The following is a 26725-nucleotide window of genomic DNA, read 5'->3' as shown; positions in this document are numbered from 1 at the left end:
CAACATTTTATTCTCTTCAAGATGAGTTAGTCCAAAAAACTCGTGTAATAAAATTTAAGAAAATATCTAATTGTTTAAAATTTATGAAGAAATCGCAGCCCAATACGTTAGGGCACAATTTCCTAAAATCCCAAACATTCAAGATTTCCTTTATTTTTTTAAAAAAATCTTTGTCTCGAGAAATCAACGTGTCACATCCAATACGTTAGGACACAACATATTGAATTCCCGAAGACAAGTTTTATTTTGTTTGATTAAAGAGCAATTCTCGATTGTTAGATTTAACGAAGAAAATCGGAACCCAATACGTTAGGGCTCAATCTTCTCGAAAATCCTAAATACGAGTATTATCTCTATTTTGAAAAATTCTATTTTTTAATTCGAGTAAAACGATGACGTAATGTTATGTTGAATGTATGAATAGATGCTTCTCTAACAAATATCAATAATAAATACAACAATTGTATAGAAATAATATGAATAAATAAATAAATAAATAAAAATAATGACACGCAAAATACAAATAAATGAGCAAAATAAAAAAATGAAAAAAATAAATTGATAAAGAAATGATTGAAATAAGTAGAAAAACGTATAAAGAAAAGAAAGTGCATAAGCTATACATTGAACCTATGAAGAATAAAAAAACATGCACACGGATTTACATATGAAACCTAGATTATAAAAATTTATATAAAAAAATACATAATGCATTTGTGAAGATAAAGAAAGGTATGAAAATGTATATATACATATAAATTATAAAATATATGTTAAAATAAGTAGGTATTTAAGTATTTTCGAAAATAAAAAAAACATAGATATATACGTGTTTATATAAATATAAAAGAATATTTGTTGGAAAAAATATATATAGAGATAATAAATACATTATTGAAAATAAATATGTGTACATATATAAATATGAAAAAATATCAGTTTAAAAAAAATAATTATGTACATAAAAAAATAAATATACATATATATATTTTTTAAAAAATCATTACATATAAAAGTTAAAAATAGTAATTACATTATTAGAATTAATTAATTAAAAAATAAAAATAAAAATAAAAAGGACTAAGTTACACTGGAAATGGAAATCAGGGGAGAAATCCGCAAATAAATGAAGTTTAAAGGACCCTATTGAACACGCTAACAATGCAGAGGGAGTGGAAGGGAAATTTTCCCTTCTCCTCTAAAACGGCGCCGTTCAAATTGGACCGAATTGAAATAAAAATAAATTTAAGGGGTAGATTTTTAAAAAATAAAACAAACTCAATTGAAGAAACATTAAAAGGCGGAGGGGTTCAAAGTGTAATTTTCCCCTCCGCACAAAAACACGCGGATCCTAGGTCGGGTCGGCATTCCCAAAACGACGCTGTTTTAGCGCCTGGGGAGGCCTAATGAAACGACGTCGTTTCAAATAGGCTATTTAAGCCAAAAATAACTCAAAAATTCATTCTCCCTTTTTTTTTAAAAAAATAGAAACCTTTCAAAAAAACTCTCCTCCCCTCTGTTCGTCCGACCTCCAGTCTAATCATCGGCCACCGCGCCAGCCGCCGATATTCGGCGCCGGCACCGCCGTCTGCGGTGGCCGAAAAAGGATAAAATCCCCTACCCGATCCTTTCGATCTTTTTAAATCGAACCCGGGCTCAAAACCTTCAAAATATCAATAGAAATACCCCAAAAGCCCAAGAAACCTTTCGATTTCCGGCCGTCTATCCTCGGAGACGACTTCCTCGGCTGTCCACGACAGCTTGGACTCGAATACAGGTATTTTCTATTCTTTTTTTCTTGTTTATTTTATTTGTATGCGAATAATAAAAAAATAAAAAATGCAATAACAGTAGATTAAAGTGAAAAAATGTAAAATATAAACCTTTGATTTGATTTCTGTTCTCTCAATATTGTACTCACTGCTCTGTTTGTTGTGAAAATAATTGTGTTTTTTATTTGATTTTTCGATGCCTATTACAGTGTATTCAATGACATTTTATAGCCATAATATGATATAAAGAAACAAATCTATTGATATCTTTTGATTTGCAAATCCTTGATTCTCTTGCCATATTCTGTTTATTTCTTGCAGGTGTGGAGATCGTGTTTCGGTGTTTGGCTGCGGCGCTTGAAGATTGGAAACCCTAAGGTTTCTGATAATTTTAGGGCCACTGTAATTTGGGCCTTTAATATCATTCTGGGCCGTATGTAATTGGGCCTTTTAGTCCCGGGCAAAATCGAGTATTTACAGCTGCCCCTCTTTGCTCGTTATGGTGTAACAAGGACAGAGCAAAGACTTTAAAAGTGCTCAATTTTGCCTGGTCGTACGGGCCTTAGTACTCATGTTCTTCAAGTAGCCCATTCCTTCCTACTGCATCTTCAGAGTTATAGGAGCTAGTGCTTCAATCTACTCCACTGCAATGTTAGGGAGATAGGATTCGTACGTTTGCAGTTTCTTAAGAGAACAAATTTTTCTATCTTTAATCTGCTCAACTGCAATCTTCAGGGAGATAAGACTTATAGCTTCAACTTGATCCGCTGCAAATTAAAGATGAATTTGATGCGATCTGTTCTACTATGATTTTAGCGAGATAAGATCCATGATTTTAATCCGCTCCACTGCAACTTCAGGGAGATAGGATTATTGGCCTTAATTTGCTCCACTGCAACTTCAGGGAGATAAGATTCGCCCACTTCAGCCTGCCTCAATATAAGAAGACATGATCTGCTATTTTCGATCCACTTCATGCCAATACATGAAGACAAGATCTGCTTTCTACGATCTACTTCGCCACCAATATGGGAATACAAGATCTGGTCTTCGACCCACTTCCTACCAATATAGGAAGGCAGGATCTGCTATCTTCAATCTACTTCGCCACCAGTATGGGAAGACAAGATCTGCATCTTCGATCCACTTCCTACCAATATAGGAAGACAGGATCTGCTATCTTCGATCTACTTCACGCCAATACATGAAGGCAAGATCTGCTTTCTTCGATCTACTTCGCCACCAGTATGGGAAGACAAGATCTGCATCTTCAATCCATTTCATATCAATATAGGAAGATAAGATCTGCTATCTTCGATCTACTTCACGCCAATACATGAAAACAAGATCTGCTTTCTTCGATCTACTTCGTCACCAATATGGGAAGACAAGATCTGCATCTTCGATCCACTTCGCTACCAATATAGGAAGACAGGATCTATTATCTTCGATCTACTTCACGCCAATACATGAAGACAAGATCTGCTTTCTTCGATCTACTTCACCACCAGTATGGGAAGACAAGATCTGCATCTTCGATCCACTTCGCTACTAATATAGGAAGACAAGATCTGCTATCTTCGATCTACTTTACACCAATACATGAAGACAAGATCTGCTTTCTTCGATCTACTTCGCCACCAGTATGGGAAGACAAGATCTGCATCTTCGACCCACTTTGCTACCAATATAGGAAGGCATGATCTGTTATCTTCGATCTACTTCACGCCAATACATGAAGACAAGATCTGCTTTCTTCGATCTACTTCACCACTAGTATGGAAAGACAAGATCTGCATCTTCGATCCACTTCGCTACCAATATAGGAAGACAGGATCTGCTATCTTCGATCTCCTTCACACCAATACATGAAGACAAGATCTACTTTCTTCGATCTACTTCGCCACCAGTATGGGAAGACAAGATCTGCATCTTCGATCCACTTCGCTACCAATATAGGAAGACAGCATCTGTTATTTTCGATCTACTTCACGCCAATATATGAAGGCAAGATCTGTTGTTTTTTAGCCTGCTCCACTGTTGCCCAGGGAGATAAGGCTTTATGATTTCATTGATCTGTTTTTTTGTGAAACATGACCTGTATGATGAACCCAATTATGCCTAAGATGAGGATGGCATGATCACAAATGCATCAAATGATCTTAACCAGACATGTATGAATGATGTTTGCATGAGTGTAAAATGCTTTATTATTATTATTTGTCCTACTGTAACGCAAGGGTAGGAATATATGGCTTTTCCTCAATCCTCTCCTATAAAAATTTCAAGGATCTAGATCTTTCTGGTCCTTTATACTATTCCCAAGGTATCGTACCAAAGGCTCACGCACAAATGAAGGTTCTCTTCTTCGAGGGAACTTCTTCTTATTCCTTGGTGATTGAAGTTTTGTCGCCAAGCCAGACTTCTTGTCATCTCAACAAAATTCGAAAGAACAGTCTTAATTTAGACTTTTTCTTCTTAGATATTTCAATTTTAAGCCTGGTGCGTTCTAAACAATAGTCTTGTTTCAAGTTAATATATTATTTAGAATCTTCCAGAGCAATATGCAAAACTTTTTTTGTAAAAGTTTATTAGTCCATCAATTATTATTCTAATGCAACATGTTTTCAAAAATAATGACTAGGGCATAACTCGAAAAATAGAAAAGGAATTTATTGATAGCAAGTGTCTTGAAAAGAAAAGTATTCAAGAATAGCAAAGAATGAATTATTACAAGACCAAACAAATTCAATACAAGTAATATGAAGACTAGGTGCGTTGGATATTACAGCTTGAACTTCTCCGTGCAAACTAAGAACCATTTTGAATTTAACATGTGTTTAGGGGATCTACAGTACTTTGTCGATGCCTCAAGACATCGTATATCCTTTTCCTGTTGATTTGGTGTAGCCGAATCACCACATGCCCTAATGTTTGAGCCGCCCATTTTAGGTTTTCAACTCAAATCCCCTTTGGTCTTAAGGCGCCCTTTGCGAGTTTTCACATTAGCCTCTCCTCTCCTCTTTTTTTTTTCGAAGCGCCCTTTGCGGGTTTTCACTTTGATTCCTCCTTTTCCTTCAAGTGAAATATTTCTTGACTGAATCTGAATTTACAGGATTCGATAAATTTTTGCCATCCATTTCACTCAAAATCAAAGCACCTCTAGAAAAAGCCTTTTTTACAACATAAGGTCCATCCCAATTTGGCATCCATTTCCCTCTAAAATCCTTTTGTAAAGGGAGGATCTTTTCAACACCAAATCCCCCTCATGAAATTCTCTGGGACGAACCTTCTTATTATAAGCTCGCATCATTCGCCTCTGATACATTTGACCATGACGAATAGCTTTTAGTCTTTTCTCTTCTATCAGGTTCAACTAATGATACCGAGATTGGATCATTTGGCCTCATCCAATTTTAATTCAGCCAAAACCCGGAGAGAAGAAATTTTGACTTTGATGGGTAGGACTGCTTCCATCCCATAAACCAAAGAAAAAGGTGTTGCTCCAGTAGAAGTCCTGATAGATGTTCGATAAGCAAGAAGAGCGAATGGTAACTTCTCATGCCAATCCTTGTAAGTTTCAGCCACTTTCGCCACAATTTTCTTGATATTTTTGTTGGCCGCCTCTACTGTACCATTCATTTTCGGACGATATGGTGATGAATTATGGTGTCTAATATTGAACTGGTTGCAGACTTCCGCTATCGTGCTGTTATTCAAATTCAGCGCATTGTTAGATATGATCTTTTTAGGCATTCCCTATCGACATATGATCTCTTTCTTCAAAAATTTATTGACTGCTGACTTCATAACATTAGCATATGAGGCTGCTTCTACCCACTTAGTGAAGTTGTCAATAACCACGAAAACGAAACGATGTCCATTAGAAGCCTTTGGCGATATTGGCCTAATGACATCCATTCCCTACATGGAAATAGGCTACGGAAAAGTCATAACATGAAGAGGTGGAGGAGGTGCGTGCATTTTATCCCCATAAATTTGACATTTGTGGCACTTCTTGGTATAATTGATGCAATCTCCTTCCATGGAGGACCAGTAATATCCGAATCTCATGATCTATCTAGCCATGGTGAATCCATTGGCGTGCGTTCCACAAACACCCTCATAGACATAGTCAATAGTTAGTCTCCTTAGCCTCTACAACATCCACACATCTCAACAGTATTCGATCCTTTCCCCTTTTGTATAGGATCTCTCCATCCAAGACATAGTCAATAGTTAGTCTCCTCAATGTCCTCTTATCATTTTCCGTTGCCTGATTAGGATATTCGTGATTCTTCACATATAGCAATATATCTTGGTACCAGGGACGATTATCATTCTCCACTTCTTCAATACTGGAACAGTGGGCTGGGATCTCATAAATACTAATTTGAATGGGCTTCATGTCCTCTAACTGGTTTACTTTAATCATGGAGGCTAAAGTAGCAAGAGCGTCAGCCATCTGATTTTCTTCCCGTGGGAGATAATAGAAGGTAATGTTGTCAAACTCTTCAATCAATTCCAGAACCAATCTCCATAACGAATCAACTTGGGGTCTCTCGTTTCTCATTCCCTTTTTAGTTGGTATATCACTAATGCTAAGTCTCCATATACTTCTAGTATCTTAATTTTTCGTTCTATGGCTGCTCGAATACCCATGATGCAAGCTTCATACTCAGCCATATTGTTAGTGCAATCGAAGTCTAATTTACTGGTGAAAGGATGATAATCCCCGTTTGGAGATACCAGGATTGCCCCAATCCCATTGCCTAATACATTCGAGGCTCCATCAAAGTTTAAATTCCAAGAATGATTTTATTGGGAGTCCTCTTCAGCATTTGCCACATACATCAAATCTTCATTCGGAAAATCAAAGTCCAGAGGTTCATAATCTTCTAAAGCTCTGCTAGCCAAGAAATCTGCTATCGCACTCCCTTTGATGGCCTTCCGACTTACATATACTATATCGAACTCAGAGAGCAGGATTTGCCATCTAGCCATTCTCTCATTCAACGCCGTTGACTCCATCATATACTTTAAATGGTCTAATTTTGAAATTAACCAAGTCATATGATAGAGTAAGTATTACCTCAACCTCTTTGTCGTCTAGATCAAGGCACAACATAATTTTTAAATAGACGAATATCTCATTTCACAATCAGTAAATTTCTTACTGAGATAGTATATCGCACTCTCCTTTCCATTCGCATCATGTTGACCCAACACACATCCCATGGAATTGTCAAATACCGTTAAATACAAAATCAAAGGTCTATCTAGGCTAAGTGGTGACAGCACTGGATTATTGGATAGTTATTGCTTTATCTTTTCAAAAGCTTCTTGGCATTCTTCATTCCAAACACCTGGATTATGTTTCTTTAGAAGACGAAATATGGGGTCACATTTCTCAGTCAACTGTGAAATAAACCGAGCAATATAATTCAATCATCCTAAGAAACCTCGAACCTCTTTCTGAGTACGTGGTGGCGGTAAATCTCGTATTACCTTGACTTTGTCTGGGTTAATCTTGATTCATTTTTCACTAACTACGAAGCCCAACAACTTTCCTGACCTGGCCCCAAAAGTGCATTTTATTGGATTGAGTTTGAGCTGAAACTTTCTTAGTCTTAAGAACAATTTTCTCAGGACCTGCACATGTTTCTCCTCTATTCTGGATTTGGCAATCATATCATCAACATAAACCTCAATCTCCTTGTGCATTATGTCATGGAACAAGGCTACCATGGCTCTTTGGTATGTTGCTCCCGCATTCTTTAACCCAAAGGGCATCCCTTTATAACAGATTGTTCCCCACAAAGTAATGAACGTAGTCTTTCCCATATCTTCGGGATGTATCTTTATCTGATTATATCTTGAGAAACCATCCATGAAAGAAAATAGTGAATATCCCGCTGTATTGTCTACCAACGTGTCAATATGTTGTAATGGGAAGTTGTCCTTTGGGCTAGCCTTGTTCAAATATCTGTAATCCACGCACATTCGTACTTTTCAATATTTTTTTGGGACTGGAACGATGTTGGCTACCCATTCAGAATATTTGATCTCTTGTAAAAACCCAGCATCAAATTGTTTCTTGACTTCCTCTTTTATTTTAAGCACAATATCAAGCCTCATCCTTCTGAGCTTCTGCTGAACTGGCTTGCAATCCTTCCTTATGGGTAAGCGATGTACCACAATGTCAGTGCTCAACCCGGGCATATCTTGGTATGACCATGTGAAGACATCTTTTAATTCTTGGAGTAATTCAATGAGGTCTCGTCTTGTCTTTTGCAGAAAACTCAGTTTCGATTTTCACCTCTTTCCCTTCTTCCAAGCTCACAATTTCTATTGTTTCCTTATGAGGTACAATTTGTTTTTTCTCTTGTTCCACCATTCTCACCAAGTCCAAAGATAAACCACAATCTATGTCATCTTCAAAGTCTTGTGATCCCTCTAAACATATGTTTCGTTCAAAAGGAAACTCTGAGTTTGTAGCAGCGTCATTCACGTCATTAATATATAAGGACCTAATATGATTACAAAAGAATGTATGAATTTATGTACAATTATTTGTACAATATGATTATAAATAGAAGAATAATTATATAATATTTACTCGTATGGAAAGAATAAAGAATATTTGCTTGAAGAATTGCAAAGATGTGTTTTATTAAAATAATGATGCTTGAACGTAAGCCTTTTTCACAAAAGAGTTCTTATTATTTCTAGGCTAAAACAACAAGTTTGTTCTGAATATTACTCTGAGACAATTCTAAAGACTTCAGGTATTTCTTCCGCAGTCCAATTATCTAGAACACTCCCAGGCTCATAAGGACAAATGTTTGACAAATTTCCTTCTTCCTTTGTACCCTCACAAATGGCATTGATGTGCACATTTTCCAGTGTTTCCTCGATGCTTTCCTCAGTTGATATCCTTCTCTCAAAGTGAATAATACCCCCAAACACGAAGGTGTTGGATATGTGGGGAATTATCATTGGCTCCCATTTGATTTTCTCTCTATTTAAACGCGCCCTTCTTCTTTCTTGCCTTCTTTCCAGCTCTTTCCTCCTCTGCTCTCTATCTGGTTTGTACCTTAAACCAAAGTTGTCTTGTTTGTCTTTTACCTCTAGAACCCTAATCTTCCCTTGAAGGTATTTCCCTAATACTCTTCTGGGTAAAGCTCCTTTCCCCAACAACAATTGCAAACCCATATTTATAGTTTTGGATATTTTAGGCACCAAAATTTTACTCCTTTCAGAAATAAATGTTCCATTTACAAATTCCAGAGATCGAAATGAGCATTCCACCACCTCGTCATTAGTTTTCACATACGGCGCCTCATTGGATACGGCCGCTATAATATCCTCTTCAACGTTTATCGTCACCAACCGGCCTTCTGACACCAACTTTAATTTCTGATGTAACGATGAAGGTACAGCCCCCGCCGAATGTATCCATGGTCTCCCTAGTAAGCAATTGTATGAGGGTTTGATATCCATTACAAGAAAATCCACTTCGTAAACTGTTAAGCCGATCAATAGGGGTATCTCAATTCGTCCCATGACCTTCCTTTCTGTACCATCAAATGCCCTCACTATATTTTGGAATGTTTTCATGTGTGAGCTGTCTATGAGAAGTTTATTAAGTGTAGATAATGGCAACACATTCAAAGCTGATCCATTGTTATTCAACACTCCCAGCAAAGTATACCGCTTGTATCGTGTAGTGATATGCAAAGCTTTAGTAGATCCTATGCCCCCAGGTGGTATCTCATCATCGTTGAAGAATATGAAGTTATCAGCACTGATATTATTGACCAACCGATCCAATTTATTGACAAAAATATCATTGGCTACATAGGTTTCGTTCAACACCTTCATCAACGCACTACAGTGTACTTTGGAATTTAAGAGCAAGACTAGTACGGATGTGTGAGCCGGTTGTTTATGCAACTGTTCGACCCCATTATACTCACTATGCTTCAAAAATTTGAGGAATTCCATAGCTTCTTCCTCCTTCACTGGCTCATTAATGGATAGCACAGGCTCAGCTACTTTCCTTTTTTGTTCCACTGATATGGCATTTCCTTTCACTGGTTCTGGATCGGCACTCACACCTTGGTCCTTTGCAGTCTCCTTTCCAGGGACAGTTGTATTGCACTCGTAGTTCCACGGAACCCTCTTACTATCTTGGTAAAAAAAGGTTACAGGTTTCTTTATTATGATCATTGACATTACTGGTGTTCTCACTTCATTATTTTTTGGTCGCGAAATGATGACTACCGGCTGCGCTACTCTTGGCACCTTCGTGGATTCGGATGTGCAGATACTCTGTTCCTCCTTAACTTCTTTGTAAAACTCCATTTCCTTGTTATCCATCATGCCTTAAACCAAGGCTCTAAATTTTGTACATTCTTGAATCTCATGTCCCTCATCATGATGGAACTCACAGTAGTTTTCCACCCCTTCAAAGCTTCTCTCTGAAGCAAATAATCCCCTTTCTACCATATTCCTCCAGACCCATCTAAAAGGAATTTTCTCTTCTCCAATATCTTCCTTGATTTTTCTACCCATGCTCCCACCTATCATGTTCACTCCATTATGATTAGGTAACGGATTCTTTGTCTTAGGTGAATCATCCAATTTAACAATGCTCATGCTTATGAGTCTTTCAACTAGATTTTTGAACGCCGTACAATATTCTATGGAATATCCCACGATTACCGCATGATAATCGTATTGTGCGTTTGCATCGTACCACTTGGGGTACGGAGGCTATAGATGTTCTAAATAAAAAGGAAAAACTACGTGTGCATTGAATAACTTTTGATAGAACTCCTTATATGACATTAGAATGGGCGTAAATTGGGGTTTTTCCTTGTTTTACCTTGTGTCGGCTCCTTGTTTGTCAACAGCCACCTTTCTCGGCTGATTCACCGTAATCGTCTTTGAATAACTGGCATTATTGACCTCATTTTTCTTTTTCTTCGAGGCTGACTTTCAACTACTTTCTCCCGCATCTATCTTCCCGCTTCTGATAGCATTTTCTATCATTTCACCATTCATAATTATGTCAGAAAAGCTTTTAGTAACACTTCCTACATGTGAGTAATAAATGGGGTCTTTAATGTGTTAACAAAAAGTATTGTCATCTCTTTTTCTAGAACAGACGGCTGAACTTGGATAGCAACCTCCTTCCACCTCTATGCATATTGCCTAAAACTTTCACCAGGTTTCTTCTCCATATTTTATAGAGTGATTCTATCAGGTACCATATCAATCACATGACTGTATTGTTTTACGAATGCCTGCACTAAATCTCTCCATGAATTAATCTTGGTACGGCTCAATTGTTGTACCACTTGGATGCTGCCCTTGTGAGGCTATGCTGGAAGAAATGTATCAGCAGTGGGTCGTTATTAACATGCCCAGTCATTCGCCTACAAAACATGGTAATATGAGCTTTGGGGCTACTAGTTCCATTGTACTTCTCAAACTCTGGCATTTTGAACTTGTAAGGGAGTACTAAATCCGGAACCAGGCTCAATTCTTTACCATCCATCCCATAGTAGCTCTCGGCACATTCCATCACTTTAAATTTCTCTTCTAGCCACTTGTACTTTTCCTCTAGTTGTTTTGGCAATTCATCGTTCATTTTCTCATTTTCAGCTATTTCATCAAAGTCAGGGATAACAGGATTAACAAGGTTGTCTCCGGGGTTAGTGCCTGATCCAGCTTGAAAATTCATTTGTGTTGCAACGCCGGCTTGGAACTGCTGAGGCTTAATGGTGACAGAAGATTTGCGTGGATATACCTTAACATGCTGAGGGGTAAAGCCTGGGGGATAAACAGGTCCCTCGCTGTCTCCTTCTTCAACATTAAGCACAGAGCTTTTCCCTTTACAACTCCTCCAGTCAACAACTGAGTTAACTTAGCCATCATATTCCCCTGAGATTCCATTATTTTATCCATCATTTTTTGTTGAATATTCTCAAGTTGCTCATTCATTTGTTGTTGAAGCTGATCTTGCATTTTCTTTTAGAATTGTTCTAGCCTCTGGTCCATGTCTTTAGTTTTCGATCGAGTACCGTAGCGGTGTTTGGTAGGTTGGTTGGTTTCCAGATTAATTGAGGAATGATTTAAATTAATTAGAATCTTTTTTAATATTTTTAATGCATATGAAGCAATGCAATGCATGAAATGAATGCAAAAAGGCGTCAATTTTGATTCAATTTCATTTAAGAAAACTTTACTAGAAATTAAATTTCTTTACATAAAGTGAATTACAAATAAGACTTTGCCCTAGTACCCAGAACTCTAATCTTTCTAAGTAACAAAGCTAATTCTTGCCCCCGATCTGATTCTAATTCATACTTTACACTCAGCATGTCAGCCTGTACTGCTAAAGTCTGTATGTGATCAGCTACTCCTCGAATCTGGACCACAGCTTCCTCCATAAGATGATCTCTGCTCCTAACTTGACTCTGACAGTAGTGGAGTTGTTCCTTATTACGACTTTCATTTGCTTTCAAGTACTTAATCTGGATCTCACAATTTTGCAACGCCATTTCTAGCTCTTCGATTCTTTTCTTCATTTCCTCAATCTTGCTCAAGCTTGCTTTCAACTCTATTACAGCATTTCGATTTCTATACTGATGAAGAGATCTTTCTAACTTGATCACCCTATCTTTTAATTCACATTTTTCTCTTTGACTATCTAATAAACTCTTCTCTAAAGCCTCGTCTCGCATCTGCATCTCTTGGAATTTCCGTTCCCACCTATCGGCTTTGTCATTTTTTTCTCGAATTTCTTCACGCCATTGCTCTGAAGTTTTTCCTAGCCCGGCAGTTCTTATTGACAGTCGTAAATTTTTATAATCCGACTTCAGACTACCCAACTCCTCCTCAGCCTTGTTTTTCTCTTTCCTTAATTTCTCCGTTTCGAGCTTCTGAATGTCTATGTCTAATCTCAAGTTCATCTTTTCTTCCTCCATTCGCTCTATCTTCTTTTCTAAATCTACATTTCGTCTTTCAAAATCTTGTCTTATGATTTCCAACTCAAAAGGGACGACCCGCAAATATTCCTCTATTGACTGGCTATTTTCCTGACTTATCTTGGGTACATTGTCGTTAATTCTCCTAACCCACCATTCATTATACTCAGGAGTTGTCATCGGACCCACTAACCTCTTCATTCGGCGAGTCTGTTTCTATATGCTAGACATCTCTTGAATTTTCTTTCAATAACCATCATCTCTGTATGAAAATTCATAATCAGCTATCCCTTGGGCCGCAGGTATAAATTGCCTTGACCTATACTGCCTTATCACCAATAATGGGGCATATCCAATAGCTTTTCAAATTCCAAGTAGTGGAAACGAATCAAATTTACCATACCTATACAGGATCTCATCTGGAAGCAACCAAGGAGCTCTCCAGTCAACGTCCTCCTCCTGAAGATTTTGAAGAATTGCCATCTACTTCTCCTCCGAAATGTCGTCTCTTCTCAGCGTAGCTACTATCTCCTTTAGTGGTGAATAATTTTCAGAGAAAACCTGATACGAAACCTTATCCACATTCCAAAAGTGACTGTGAAACCATGCGAGTAGAAGCTGTGCACACCCAATGAATCTTTCCTCTCCCGCTTTTTGGGATGCACTCAATGACCTGAAAGTTTCTGCCAAAATTATCAGAATTGGTGTAACCCTCTTATCAAGCCGGTCGAATAAGTCAGTGACTGCTTCATCAACATGGCCCAAGGCTTTGGGGAAAACAACCAAGCCCTATATACTTAGCGCAAAGACATCTAACCTCTTCCTTACGCCTGGGTGCGTTAAAATTGCATCTTTCAAACTCCTCTAAGGAACGCACTTACTATCCCCATTTTGCCTAATCCGTGTAGCAACCCACTGCTCACTCATCCTTGTTATACTCATCAGCTTCTTTGAAAAGGTTGGCACATTTATCGCTCTCGAGTAGACCCTGTCCACTTGAAACTTTAAACATCAGAGTAAAGCCACATATTCTTCTATCGTAGGCACCAAATCGACCTTCCCAAATGTGAAGCAACTGTAAGTAGGATTCCAAATATGAAGCAACTGGGCGAGGGTTCGGAACAAACGCTTGTCTACCTTCACGTCAAGCAAATAAGACAAATCCCCATAATTATCATAAAATAGCTGTCTAACCTCGTCATTCCACTGATCCCAAATTTCCTTCAACTCTTGCAAACTATTTTGAGTTACACTGATGCGAGTAAAGTCCCACAATTTTGATACATATCCGTCAGCCAAACTATCACCCTTTTCTTGCTGTGTTGTTTTAGACCAAGTTCGGATAGCCGTATTATCTTCCACTTTATCAAGAAACCCTTTTTCCATGATAAGCTTTCTATCTAGCAACTGAATATGAACCGACGCCTTTTATAATGAAATGAAATGTCATGACATGCAATCAAAATAAACCACGAAAAGTCAGTATCATATAAACATAGAATATAATCAAGAAATAGTGAAAACACCTATTCAGGTATCTACTAGGGTTTAGTGTAGCTTTACCTAGGGTGGATTCCTAAGGTTCACTATATGAGGTTCGACTTCTAGGGCAAAGGTACCCGAACCAGCAGATTCCTCGATCTTCACCCATTATAAGCTCATATAGATCAAGTTCGGTTCAGGGGAACACATTTTCCCTATGACTATACGGAGATGATAATCTCACGAAGGCATAGGTACCGATGTATTCCGAAAGCGATCCACTATCCTATACGGAGGTGAAAACCTCACGAAAGAATAGTTTCTCACTCCCACTTAAAAAGGTAAAATGATTCAACTCATGTAATGTATAATGCAAAGATCAATTAAGCAGAAAAATAATGAATGCAAAAGGATCTCATGATTTTTTAAAAAATATTTTCTCGACCATAAGACAAAAAATTAATCAACTTTGTGGCTCGACTCTCTTATTTTTTAAAAAAGTCCCCAATGGAGTCGCCAAGCTGTCGAAACTAACTTTTATTTTTTGGAAAAAAAACAGAAATTAGTTGTTGACTTTAAAAAAAACAAAAATTGGGAGTCGCCACCAATCTTTTATGAAGGTGTGATTGGATCACCTAAAAAACGACTTTGGTCTATGAGTTTTAGAAAAACGGATTCGGGAGTCAATTACATACGAGGAAGGATTAGCACCCTCGTAACGCCCAAAAATTGATACCAAATTGATTAATTAATGTCTTAAAGTCGAGAGTTAAAAAAATGTGATCATTAATTAAATTAAATTATTTATTAAGACTTTCTCATTTTGAAAAAAAAAAAGAAAAATATCACACCCAATGCGTTAGGGCACCACATTTTATTCTCTTCAAGATGAGTTAGTCCAAAAAACTCGTGTAATAAAATTTAAGAAAATATCTAATTGTTTAAAATTTATGAAGAAATCGCAGCCCAATACGTTAGGGCATAATTTCCTAAAATCCCAAACATTCAATATTTCCTTTATTTTTTTAAAAAAATCTTTTTCTCGAGAAATCAACGTGTCACATCCAATACGTTAGGACACAACATATTGAATTCCTGATGACAAGTTTTATTTTGTTTGATTAAAGAGCAATTCTCGATTGTTAGATTTAACGAAGAAAATCGGAACCCAATACGTTAGGGCTCAATCTTCTCGAAAATTCTAAATACGAGTATTATCTCTATTTTGAAAAATTCTATTTTTTAATTCGAGTAAAAAGATGACGTAATGTTATGTTGAATGTATGAATAGATGCCTCTCTAACAAATATCAATAATAAATACAACAATTGTATAGAAATAATATGAATAAATAAATAAATAAATAAAAATAATGACACGCAAAATATCAAATAAATGAGCAAAAAAAATGAAAAAATAAATTGATAAACAAATGATTGAAATAAGCAAAAAAAACGTATAAAGAAAAGAAAGTGCATAACCTATACATTGAACCTATGAAGAATAAAAAAACATGCACACGGATTTACATATGAAATCTAGATTATAAAAATTTATATAAAAAAATGCATAATGCATTTGTGAAGATAAAGAAAGGTCTGAAAATGTATATATACATATAAATTATAAAATATATGTTAAAATAAGTAGGTATTTAAGCATTTTCGAAAATAAAAAACATAGATATATACATGTTTATATAAATATAAAAGAACATTTGTTGGGAAAATATATATATAGATAATAAATACATTATCGAAAATAAATATGTGTATATATATAAATATGAAAAAATATCAGTTTAAAAAAATAATTATGTACATAAAATATATATATATATATATAGATTTTTTTAAAAAAATCATTATATATAAAAGTTAAAAATAGTAATTACATTATTAGAATTAATTAATTAAAAAATAAAGAAAATAAAAAGGACTAAGTTACACTGGAAATGGAAATCAGAGGAGAAATCCGCAAATAAATGAAGTTTAAAGGACCCTATTGAACACGCTAACAATGCAGAGGGGGTGGAAGGGAAATTTTCCCTTCTCCTCTAAAACGGCGCCGTTCAAATTGAACCGAATTGAAATAAAAATAAATTTAAGGGCCAGATTTTAAAAAAATAAAACAAACTCAATTGAAGAAACATTAAAAGGCGGAGGGGCTAAAAGTGAAATTTTCCCCTCCGTACAAAAACACGCGGATCCTAGGCCGGATCGGGTCGGATTCGGGTCTGCCTCCCCAAAACGGTTTTAGCGCCTGGGGAGGCCTAATGAAATGACGTCGTTTCAAATAGGCTATTTAAGCCAAAAATAACTCAAAAATTCATTCGCCCTTTCTTTTAAAAAAAACAGAAACCTTTCAAAAAAACTCTCCTCCCCTCTGTTCGTCCGGCCTCCAGTCCGATCATCGGCCACCGCACCGGCCGCCGATCTCTGGCGCCGGCACCACCGTCTGCAGTGGCCGGAAAAGGATAAAATCCCCTACCCGATCCTTTCGACCTTTCTGAAATCGAATCCGGGCTCAAAACCTTCAAAATATCAATAGAAATACCCCAAAAGCCCAAGAAACCTTTCGGTTTCCGGCCGTCTATCCTTGGAGACGACTTCCTCGGCCGTCCACGACAGCTTGGACTCGAATACAAGTATTTTCTATTCTTTTTTTCCTGTTTATTTTATTTGTATGCGAATAATAAAAAAATAAAAAATGCAATAACAGTAGATTAAAGTGAAAAAATGTAAAATATAAACCTTTGATTTGATTTCTGTTCTCTCAATATTGTACTCACTGCTCTGTTTATTGTGAAAATAATCGTGTTTTTTATTTGATTTTTCGATGCCTATTACAGTGTATTCAATGGCATTTTATAGCCATAATATGATATAAAGAAACAAATCTATTGATATCTTTTGATTTGCAAATCCTTGATTCTCTTGCCATATTCTGTTTATTTCTTGCAGGTGTGGAGATCGTGTTTCGGTGTTTGACTGCGGCGCTTGAAGATTGGAAACCCTAAGGTTTCTGATAATTTTGGGGCCACTGTAATTTGGGCCTTTAATTTCATTTTGGGCCGTATGTAATTGGGCCTTTTAGTCCCGGGCAAAATCGAGTATTTACATTACATATTGAACCAAAATTTATATATAATTTTGAGATTTATCCCCAAACAAGGTGGGTTTTACATTTACTTATATAGTATCTTAATTTTACTTTTATTCTCAAACTAAACATCTTCAAAAGCTGTGTGGGAGTAGCTCGATACCTATGATATTACGTTTATTTCTCCAACCAAACATCTTCGAAAATTATAATCAATTAACATTTAAAAAAAGCTATCCAATTAAAAAAATAATTTTTAATTATGTAATTCTCATCCAAAAATATTATAATATTTATATGTATAATATTTATTTTTCACTTCATGTGCTAAATTTTAGTATAATTTTATATAATTTATATATATATTATATATAGATTTAAAACTCCATCTCTGTTATCTTTTATTACGCAAAGTGTGAATTATAAAGTTGGAAAAGTATTCAAACCCCGATAAAAAAAACATTATCTTTAAGCTTTGAAATATATCCATTTATCCTCCGAGCTTTAATTTTAAAATAATTTTAAATAAAATGATCATTTTACTTTTATTAATTACTTATTATTCTATTTATTTTTCTTATTTTCAATCTTTATATTTAATACTTTTCAATTAAAAATAATAAGAATATATTTTTATTATTAAGTTTGAATTAAATCACTTTATATTCTAATATAATAATATGTTGATTGAGTCTTAGCTTGATTGGCATCAACATTGTTGTTAGTGTAGGAGGACATGGGTTTGAGTATATTGAAGCGTATTATCCTCCTATTTAAGGGTTAGGAATGAGCTATGGATAGCTCTAGGCATTGTTTCAAAAAAAGCAGATATGATAAGTACTTATAATGACATTAATGTTTTAAAAAATAAAATAAAGTAATAACATGTTAAGCATAATGTTTTTTTGGCTAATATACTAAAAAAGCCCTTAAACTACTACTTTTTGTTTAAACAAGCCATTAAACTATTTTTGTAGTTAAATAAGCTCCTAACTCATTTTTTTACCCATAAAAGCCCTTGATTTTAATATTAAAGTAATTATATTTTGGAACCCCATGTGATGAACTGATGGTCAAGGTTGTTCACCACCCTAGGTATGGCCTGAGTTTGAGTCGCATTAGTCACGTTGGTTGTTGGGGCTTTGCCCTGTTATTGTAATTTACCAAAAAATAAAATATTTTGAATTTCAAGCTCATTTCTTAATTTTCTTGTTGATGCAATAGAAATCATATACACATTTAATATCAACATAAAATTTAAAAGAGTAATCAAAATTTTCAAAATAGCGGTTAAGTATGTTATGTGTACAAGCACTTTCATGAAATTTTAAATTTTTATTTTTTACCTAATAAACTATTCACATCAGCATTAAATATAAAGAAAAATCATTTGATACAACGACAATGGAATTTTTTATACTCCGCAAGCGAGTTAAGGGTTTGTCATATTATAGGGTGTAGTTAAAAAAATTATATAAATGAAAGTGATACTTGTTACACTCTCAACCTACTTGTAGAGTCTAAAAAATTTTACTAATGGTGTATTAAATAATTAACCTAAATACAAATTAGTTTAAAATTAAAATTAAAGGTTTTCATGGGTAAAAAACCATTGGTTAGGGTCACATTTAATTATAAAAATAATATAAGAATTTATTTAAACAAGTTATAATAATTTGAGGCTTTTTTTAGTATATTAGCCATGTTTTTTCAATTAATATATGTAAGTTTTTTTAAGTTACAAGTACAATCACTTTGCAACTACAAAAAAAAAAGATTAAGAACTCATATATGATTTACATAGAATGAGACTTGAACTTAGAAATTTAGAGTTGTTAAAACCTTAATCTTTCCCGTTAAACTAAGACCTCGTTAGTTTTAAGTTTATTTTTTTAAAAAAATCCTATCAATTATAATTAAAATATGTTTTTGTTTTTTTAAATATATTTATACAAATACATGTTAACCATTTAAATTTTAATTATGTAGTACTTTTGAAATGAATTTTCTTGCTTTTGCTATTTTCTTTGTATTTTTTATTTTCCATTAGAACCTAATTAAATAATGATAGCTAATTAATTTTATATAAAATAAATCAATGAATTCATTCAAGGTTAATATGTAGGCTTAATATATTATTTGGTATTCGAGTTTGACATTTTTCTCTAATGTGGTATTTGTGTTATTTTTTGGTGTGATGTGGCATTTGTATTTGACAATAGTTGTATATTTTGGTACATGAAGGTAACAATGTTAACTTTTTAATGTTTAGTTCGAGTTTTAGGGTTGATTTGATGAAAATTAATTACTAATATCATTATCTTTGAAATTTTTATGATTTTATTAATATAATAAATTTAATGTTAATTGTGAATTTGCTTAATTTGTCAAATATAGTCTGATGGAAGTGTTTTAATTCAGGTTTTAGGGTCAATTTGATGAAAGTTAACTTCTAATATTATTAGTTAATTATGAATTTTCATCAAATCAACTTTAAAATCTGAATTAAACACCAAAAAGTAAGATCGTTAGCTTTAAATACTAAAATGTATAACTTTTATTAAATATATGTGTTATATTAGATAAAAAAAACCATAGGTAGCACAGAAGCAAAAAGTGCCAAACTTAGGTTATTAAACCTAATATGTACCAAAATTAAATATAATTTTACTTAATTTTAGTTGAAGTTAATTATATATTTTTATGGAAAAGTCAAATATCTTTAATTTTATAGCAATTCAATGTATAATTACATTTTCATTATTTTGTAATTAAAATTAGAAAATTGAAAAAAAAAACATAGATGAATAATAAGAAAGATATAATTATCTTTTTTTTAATTTGCATACTAAAAAATAAAATAATAATGACTAGAAATTATAAGACACATAAATGTATGGAAATTACGTATTTAGAATACAAAGTGTGTCTAAAAATAACATATAATAAATAATAAAATGTATAGTTATAAATTAATAATAACACACAAAATATGTACTATATTAATAAAAGAATAGATTAAATTCCGAAATTTAAACACAAAAATACATCAAATTAAGAGTACAAAAAAATAAAATTATTTATCATGATATGTCATCAATCAATACATACATAATAAAATTAAAATATAAAAAAAATCTTGATATAGCAATTGACTTATCAAAATGAAATGATACTTGATGTTAGGAAACGAAAATCTTGCTATTTACTCAGACTATAAATAATTTTCTTCATTCTTACTAATTTATAAAGCACTGTCTTTGCCCAGAAATCCCATTTTTGTTTCCCACCCTTTCAGTTTCTGACACTATAATCTTTCCACATTAATTCCCAGAATCTACTTTTATCCCTTTCAATATCTCACATCCCATTTTAGTGTTTCTTATATTTAAAAAGATATTCCTACTCCTTTTTCTTTTCTCGGTAATTTTCCGTGAATCACCCATCCATGGGTACCAAGATATGGGAAATGAGGATCCTAATATTGTTTTTGTGGTGGAGGCTAACATGCGCCGTCACCGTTCCCGTTAGGGTTCCGTTGTGTCCCAAGAACTCCGTTTTTGAAGCCGTCTTTGACTTTCGAGACTCTTTTTGCTCCATTCACTCTGATTTTATTGAATCTATTGATTCCGTTGGAGTTACCGAGGTACCTTGATAATTTTGTTTTTTCTTTAATCTGGTTCAGTTTTATTCTTTGACTGATTTGATCCTGTGCTGTATATTTCGAGCTAAGTTTAGAGAATTTTTAGTTTGTGCACATTTTAAAGTTTTAAGCTGATAAATATGCAATCAAGGAATTAGGAATGGATTTTAGGTTTTTCATTTTGGCCGCTTATCAGAATGAATCTTTGATCCTGATGCAAATGGAGATATGCCCAGCATTAAGTTGTTTTTGAGGGTCGGATTCTCTGTAAGTCCTGTATTGTTCCCAGTTGGTGTTTTGTCTTCCTATTCTGTCTGAGGTCGGTTTACAGAGCAAGAGTATCTCGCTAGCTCAAGTGGTAGCATCGAGTCCAACCCTGTGCAAGTTCAGGCACTCCCACTCTTTGAACCCGCTAGAGCTCTTGATAGAATAGGAATATAGAACCTTAATTGGGGACAATATCCAACCCTCACCAAGTTTCTTTAAGTTTTAGTTATTTCTTTCTATGAATTTATTGCATGGGGTCTACAGGCTAAGAGGGATTAACATTCCTGAGACAAGTCCTTGTTAGAATTGCATTGAATTCTGATTATACTCCTTTTTTGGGTACAATTTTTAATTAAATCTTCTCTTTGTCTCTGAATAGGGGGATGAGATTTCATTGCAGAAGGCGCTTAACATGGTTCATAGGAATATTCATGAATATGTAGCGGTGCTTTTCTATGCATCTTGGTGTCCTTTTTCAAGGTCTTTTAGACCAAGCTTCTTGACCCTTTCTTCTTCCTATCCTTCCATTCCTCATTTTGCCATAAAAGAATCGGCTGTCAGGCCAAGGTTTGCTGTTGATTATCTTTCGTTTGGTATTTGCTCATGCTACGAGTGTAGTTTTTCTTGAACTAATTAACGGTAGCATTTGATTTCTTCAGCATCCTCTCGAAGTATGGAGTTCATGGCTTTCCTACTCTTTTCCTTTTAAATTCTAAAATGCGTGTTCGTTATCATGGAAACCGGTCTTTTGAATCGCTCAGCACTTTCTATAATGATGTCACCGGTAAGGACTTTGTTTCTTCAACTTATTTTCACTATGGAGATCCATATTATCTCGAGTTAATTTATTTAGTAGCTTGTTTTGAGTTTTTCCTAATGGCATTCATTATTTAGTAGCTTTGTTATGTTATATTTGTTCATGATTCTTTCTGGTTTTAACCAGTGAATTGTGATTGCCTATCTGGTTCTCCATGTATCATGCATTTGGTTGCGTCATTGCACAAGGTTCTGGATTCGAGAGGATACAGGTGATAGGACAGTTTTGAACCATAAACCTACTTCATTTTGTCTTTGCTTTTGGTGTATGTAAAGGCTAAAATGTGCCCATCTCATCCCACATAATTTTATCCATGCGATTGCAATCCTCTTCATGAGACTGTATAATCCTATAGGATGAAGCAAATTTAGATAAAAAAAGTTAAACAATGACAATTAACTTACCTATCTTGTTTAGGTTTCTAATGAGTATTGCATTGTTCTATAGGCTTTCAGATAAAATCTCTGGGTAAAACATCGCGGGACAAAACCAGACATGTACTAAAGCATGAGAAGCATAAAAGCTCTGAGCAGGAGAGCTGGTCATTCTCATGGGCAAGATCTCCACAGAATTTGCTTAGACAAGAGACCTATTTGGCCTTAGCCACCACATTTGTGCTTTTCAGATTGCTTTACCTATTTTATCCAACTTTGCTGGTATTTGCTCGCTTCACTTGGAAACGGATCAATCGAGATGTAAAGTTGGGAACTATGTTGGAACATCCTTTGCTGATCTGAAACGAACAATTGGGTTGAATTCCCTGAAAGAGAAGCAACTTGCAAAGGTGCAATGAATGCTAGAGCATCTTGCTACTGCTGCGATCGGCAATGCCAATGAGTGGATCTTGCTGAGTCTTTAGCTGGTGTGGGACAGGTATTTGTTTCCTCTAGAAGTTTGGTTGCAATCTCTTGGAAGCAAGAGCCTTTTTGTTTCATATTTTTATCCAAAGCAACATTGGTATTTAATTTGGGCCTGTAATACTTAATTTTCATTTGTAATATGATTTAGAATACATCTTTGCCTTGCCTGTATGTAAGCGGCACTGCAACTCCTGAATAGGCAGTCATCAAGCATAAGCCATTTAGCACTGCAATATTTGATTTATGTTTATTTATTTGTTACTTTACTTTCTAGTGTTAGAAAACGCACCTTGTATATGTCTTATGATTTTAAAAAAATTAGTTAATATAAAGTAATATTTCTCTTTAAAGCATTTGGACTGTACTATTTTTTTATGTTGTAAATTAATATTCTCTTTTCTTTTTTCCTTTTATAATCAATAAATTGACTATAACTAATATTATATTTGGTTACATAATTTATTATTTATAAAAATTTATATAATAAATTAATAAAATTTGATATTGAGAACTAAAATAATATAATATTGTCTTACTACCTAGTTAATGAAAAAAAAGCAATACTTTAAATATAAGATAATTCAATATAAGTTTTAACATTTTTATGTGTTATGATATAAATTTGATTTAAAAAACTTCTTTTAAAAAATTATAATCTTATTTATTAGTATGATAATTTTTTATTAAATAAATTTAGTTAAACAAATATTTTAGAAAAATTATAATTTTTGAGAAATTTTTATAATAGCAATATAAAAGGCGTGTTTAAAAAAAATCAATTAAATTCTCTTTCAATTTTTTACATCTAATTGAATGTTGACCATGAGAAATTGATGGCAATATTGACGACCCATCAACAAAATAAAATTATTTTAGAAAAATAAGTACATTGGTTTATTTTGAGATTATAAAAAAAAAATGCAATTTGCCATGTCCTTGTCAAGATATGTAAATTCTTCCATATGAGATTGAATATGGTTTTTTTTTTTTGTTGGTGATATTAAAAAGCTCAAAAATCTTTAATATGGGATAGACTTTTAACCGCATTTGATTGGATTTGTTATATTCCCACCTCAATTAAAACACGTGGCAATATAAAAAATAACTGAAGAGATATTCGTGAATGACCTGAGGAACTGTCCATCTTTAACACATTCTCCTCAACCATCATTGGGGGAGAAGGGGAGCTTTCTCCTCTTTTAAAATCCTCTCATCTTCCTCCACCTTTATTTTTTTTGACATTTGGCTTCAAAGTGAGTGAACCAATCTTACTCTCACACTCGTTGATATTGTGCACCATCACATCTAATGTCGATTAAAATTTTAAACCACCATTTTCCTCAGTTTGATTAGATTACTTGACTAATTTAAATTATTTGCTTAATTGACTTGTGCAAATTAAAAAATAAGACTTGATTTTATGATACAAGTTGATGTTGATTTTTTATTTTAAATATAAAATAGTAAATTATTTTACAATTAAAGTTAATAAATGTATTATTTTATTATTATGTTAACAGTGAATTAATTTCTACACATCTCGCTTACCTTTGAAATATTGAAACTTCATACATTATAAAAATTGTAATTTATAATTTTTTTATGAACTTATTGTTTTATCATTTATAATTCAAATTTAAAGGATTTATTCAAAATCATCGTGCATTTGTTTTTTTTTTTAAATTAATGACAGTCAAAATTAATAATATAAAAAACAACAAATAGATTATTTATAAGTAGGAATTTGAAAAAAAATTTGTCAAAAACAAACAATAATTAATATTTTATATTAAAAAAATATTTTTTGTCTCCTTGAAAATAACAAAAATAGCAGTAATTATGAAAGTGAAATTGGGGTGTTAGATGCCTAGGGTGGTGCAAATCCTTAGGGGATGCTATCAATTTGTTCAAGCAAACCCACCCACTATAAAGAAACACAAAAGAAGAGACTGAAACCAAAACCAGAAATAAATGTACCAAAGAAAGGGAGTGATATAAGCAAAAGAAGATGCAAATAATCTGAAAACCCAATCTTGGGATGAAAATTAATATATGCCTCCAGAACAAAGCCATCAAGAAACACATACTGATTCTTGCAGCCGAAAGGAGAGGCAATCTTTCTTTACTTTTTAAGAAGACTATCCACACAGAGAAGAGACACTGATGAACGGAGGGTATGAGATGTATTTATAGGGAAGCATGGAGAACTAAACCCTAATTTGGTTGTTCATCTTTTACGCCTCAGCCGACCACCTTCGTTCTTGGGCCTATGTCAGCCCACCCTCTGCTTCCCCAATCAATCCAAACTCCCAAAAGTTAAAATTCCCGGAAATAGAATATATCCAATTGTAAATAATTAGTTTTTTATTTTAAAATTTTATATAACATTTCAGAAAAAAAGTAAAATAAATAATATAAATATTTAATTTCTAGAATTAAGATAATATAAATTAAGAACAAAAATAAGTTAAATGTTTAAAATAAACTTAAATTAACCCAACATGGATATAAAAAAAATAAACTTAAATTATTTGTTAATATTCATTAAAATGATCAAAAATTTAGAATTTAAAAAATTGAATTTATGATGTCAATTTTTCATATATTCAATATTTCAAAATATATTTATTAATTTTATTTTATAAAATAAAACTAATAATTAATTAAAATATGCAATATCTTGAAAATTCATGTTTACTTTAATTATAATGTCAATTGCAATATTAGCATAACAATAATGGTATAATAATATTACACATTTTGTATAACAAAGCTAATAATTTTTTATACTCTTTGTGTTCATACAATTGTTGTAATACGTATAATAATAAAGAAAATAATTATAATGATCCGTAGGTAAAAGAAAATAGTTATAATTCGTATGGTAATAGAATTTTTATTTATTAAGTAAATATAGTATAAGAATTAAATAGATTTTTGTATAGTTGTTAATGTTAATAAAATTATGATTTTCGTATTTAAGAATTATGTGTATATATATTAGAAATCAAATGTAAATAAAAATATTTTAATATAATATTGATTTTAAAACTCCCAGACAAAAATAATATATATAATATTAATTACCATAAATTCAAATCTGAACATAAATAAAATTGTTTAATACAATTAAATGCAATTTCAAAGTAATTAATACAACTAAAAGAAAGAAACATTAACCCATAACTCAATATTTCTGCATATTAAAAAATATGATTATTAGTGGAGTGGCAATGGGGTTTTATATGAATTTGTTGGTCTTGTGTTTGATTCTCAACTAATGTTTTTCTATTGTTTTATTTGAAACTTATATAAAAGTGTGAAAAGTTTAAAATGCCCTTATAATAATATTAACCACTCTTTAAAGTTAAGTGTATTTTAATAATTTCATAGTTGAGTTGGACCAACTTAGTTAACCATTTTATATATAGTATAGATAGAAATAAAATAAAATAATTGCAATGATTTAACTTACGGATATATATTTGTATATACTATATAATTATATTAATAATTTATTATTAATAATAGATTTTATGACAAGTATACAACATACAATAATTCAATAAACACAATTTAAATTTAATGGTTGTTTAACATACTAGGAATTCTATCACATGCGTATATGTGTTGAAATCACGTATTTAGTACATGCATGGTTTTAAAAATAGCATGCAATGTGCGTGAAACAATTTGTTTAATAGCATTGAAATGTATAAAATACTAAAATAAAACTTTAGTTAAAGTGATAAAAATATATTTTATTAATGTTGGTGGCATGAATT

The 26725-nt window shown here is 33.2% G+C and overlaps 2 protein-coding genes across 3 annotated transcripts; one reads left to right on the top strand and one right to left on the bottom strand.

The window, feature by feature from the left end:
• Window positions 1-6341: 6341 nt before the first annotated feature.
• On the bottom strand, window positions 6342-10154 carry LOC121214521 (uncharacterized). Its single transcript, XM_041088293.1, has 2 exons — window positions 8645-10154; window positions 6342-6544 (listed from the first exon to the last, which is right to left on the bottom strand). Exons 1-2 carry the CDS (start codon window positions 10152-10154, stop codon window positions 6342-6344), a joined length of 1713 nt encoding a protein of 570 aa, XP_040944227.1.
• Window positions 10155-20500: 10346 nt separating this feature from the next.
• Window positions 20501-23293, top strand: LOC107910237 (5'-adenylylsulfate reductase-like 4). 2 transcript variants are annotated; one of them, XM_041088480.1, is made up of 5 exons: window positions 20516-20999; window positions 21643-21830; window positions 21923-22047; window positions 22207-22291; window positions 22528-23293. In XM_041088480.1, exons 1-5 carry the CDS (start codon window positions 20802-20804, stop codon window positions 22550-22552), a joined length of 621 nt encoding a protein of 206 aa, XP_040944414.1. In that variant the 5' UTR covers window positions 20516-20801; the 3' UTR covers window positions 22553-23293. The 2 variants fall into 2 exon arrangements, with proteins under 2 accessions (XP_016693509.1, XP_040944414.1); XM_016838020.2 differs by lacking the exon at window positions 22207-22291 and having other exon boundaries at window positions 20501-20999.
• Window positions 23294-26725: the final 3432 nt, after the last annotated feature.

The sequence above is a fragment of the Gossypium hirsutum genome, chromosome D02, assembly GCF_007990345.1.
Source record: "Gossypium hirsutum isolate 1008001.06 chromosome D02, Gossypium_hirsutum_v2.1, whole genome shotgun sequence".
Taxonomy (NCBI): domain Eukaryota; kingdom Viridiplantae; phylum Streptophyta; class Magnoliopsida; order Malvales; family Malvaceae; genus Gossypium; species Gossypium hirsutum.
Note: the sequence above shows the minus strand (reverse complement) of the source record. Positions and strands in the feature narration are given on the sequence as shown.

Excerpts from the sequence above, each read along its gene's own strand:
- LOC121214521 (XM_041088293.1), bottom strand. The coding sequence starts at position 10,154 with ATGGATAACAAGGAAATGGAGTTTTACAAAGAAGTTAAGGAGGAACAG. Across the intron at positions 6,545-8,644 it reads CATCAATGCCATTTGTGAGG|GCAATGGGATTGGGGCAATC; the intron begins GTACAAAGGAAG and ends CGAATGTATTAG.
- LOC107910237 (XM_016838020.2), top strand. The coding sequence starts at position 20,802 with ATGGGTACCAAGATATGGGAAATGAGGATCCTAATATTGTTTTTGTGG. Across the intron at positions 21,000-21,642 it reads ATTCCGTTGGAGTTACCGAG|GGGGATGAGATTTCATTGCA; the intron begins GTACCTTGATAA and ends GTCTCTGAATAG. Across the intron at positions 22,048-22,527 it reads TTTCTATAATGATGTCACCG|GCTTTCAGATAAAATCTCTG; the intron begins GTAAGGACTTTG and ends ATTGTTCTATAG.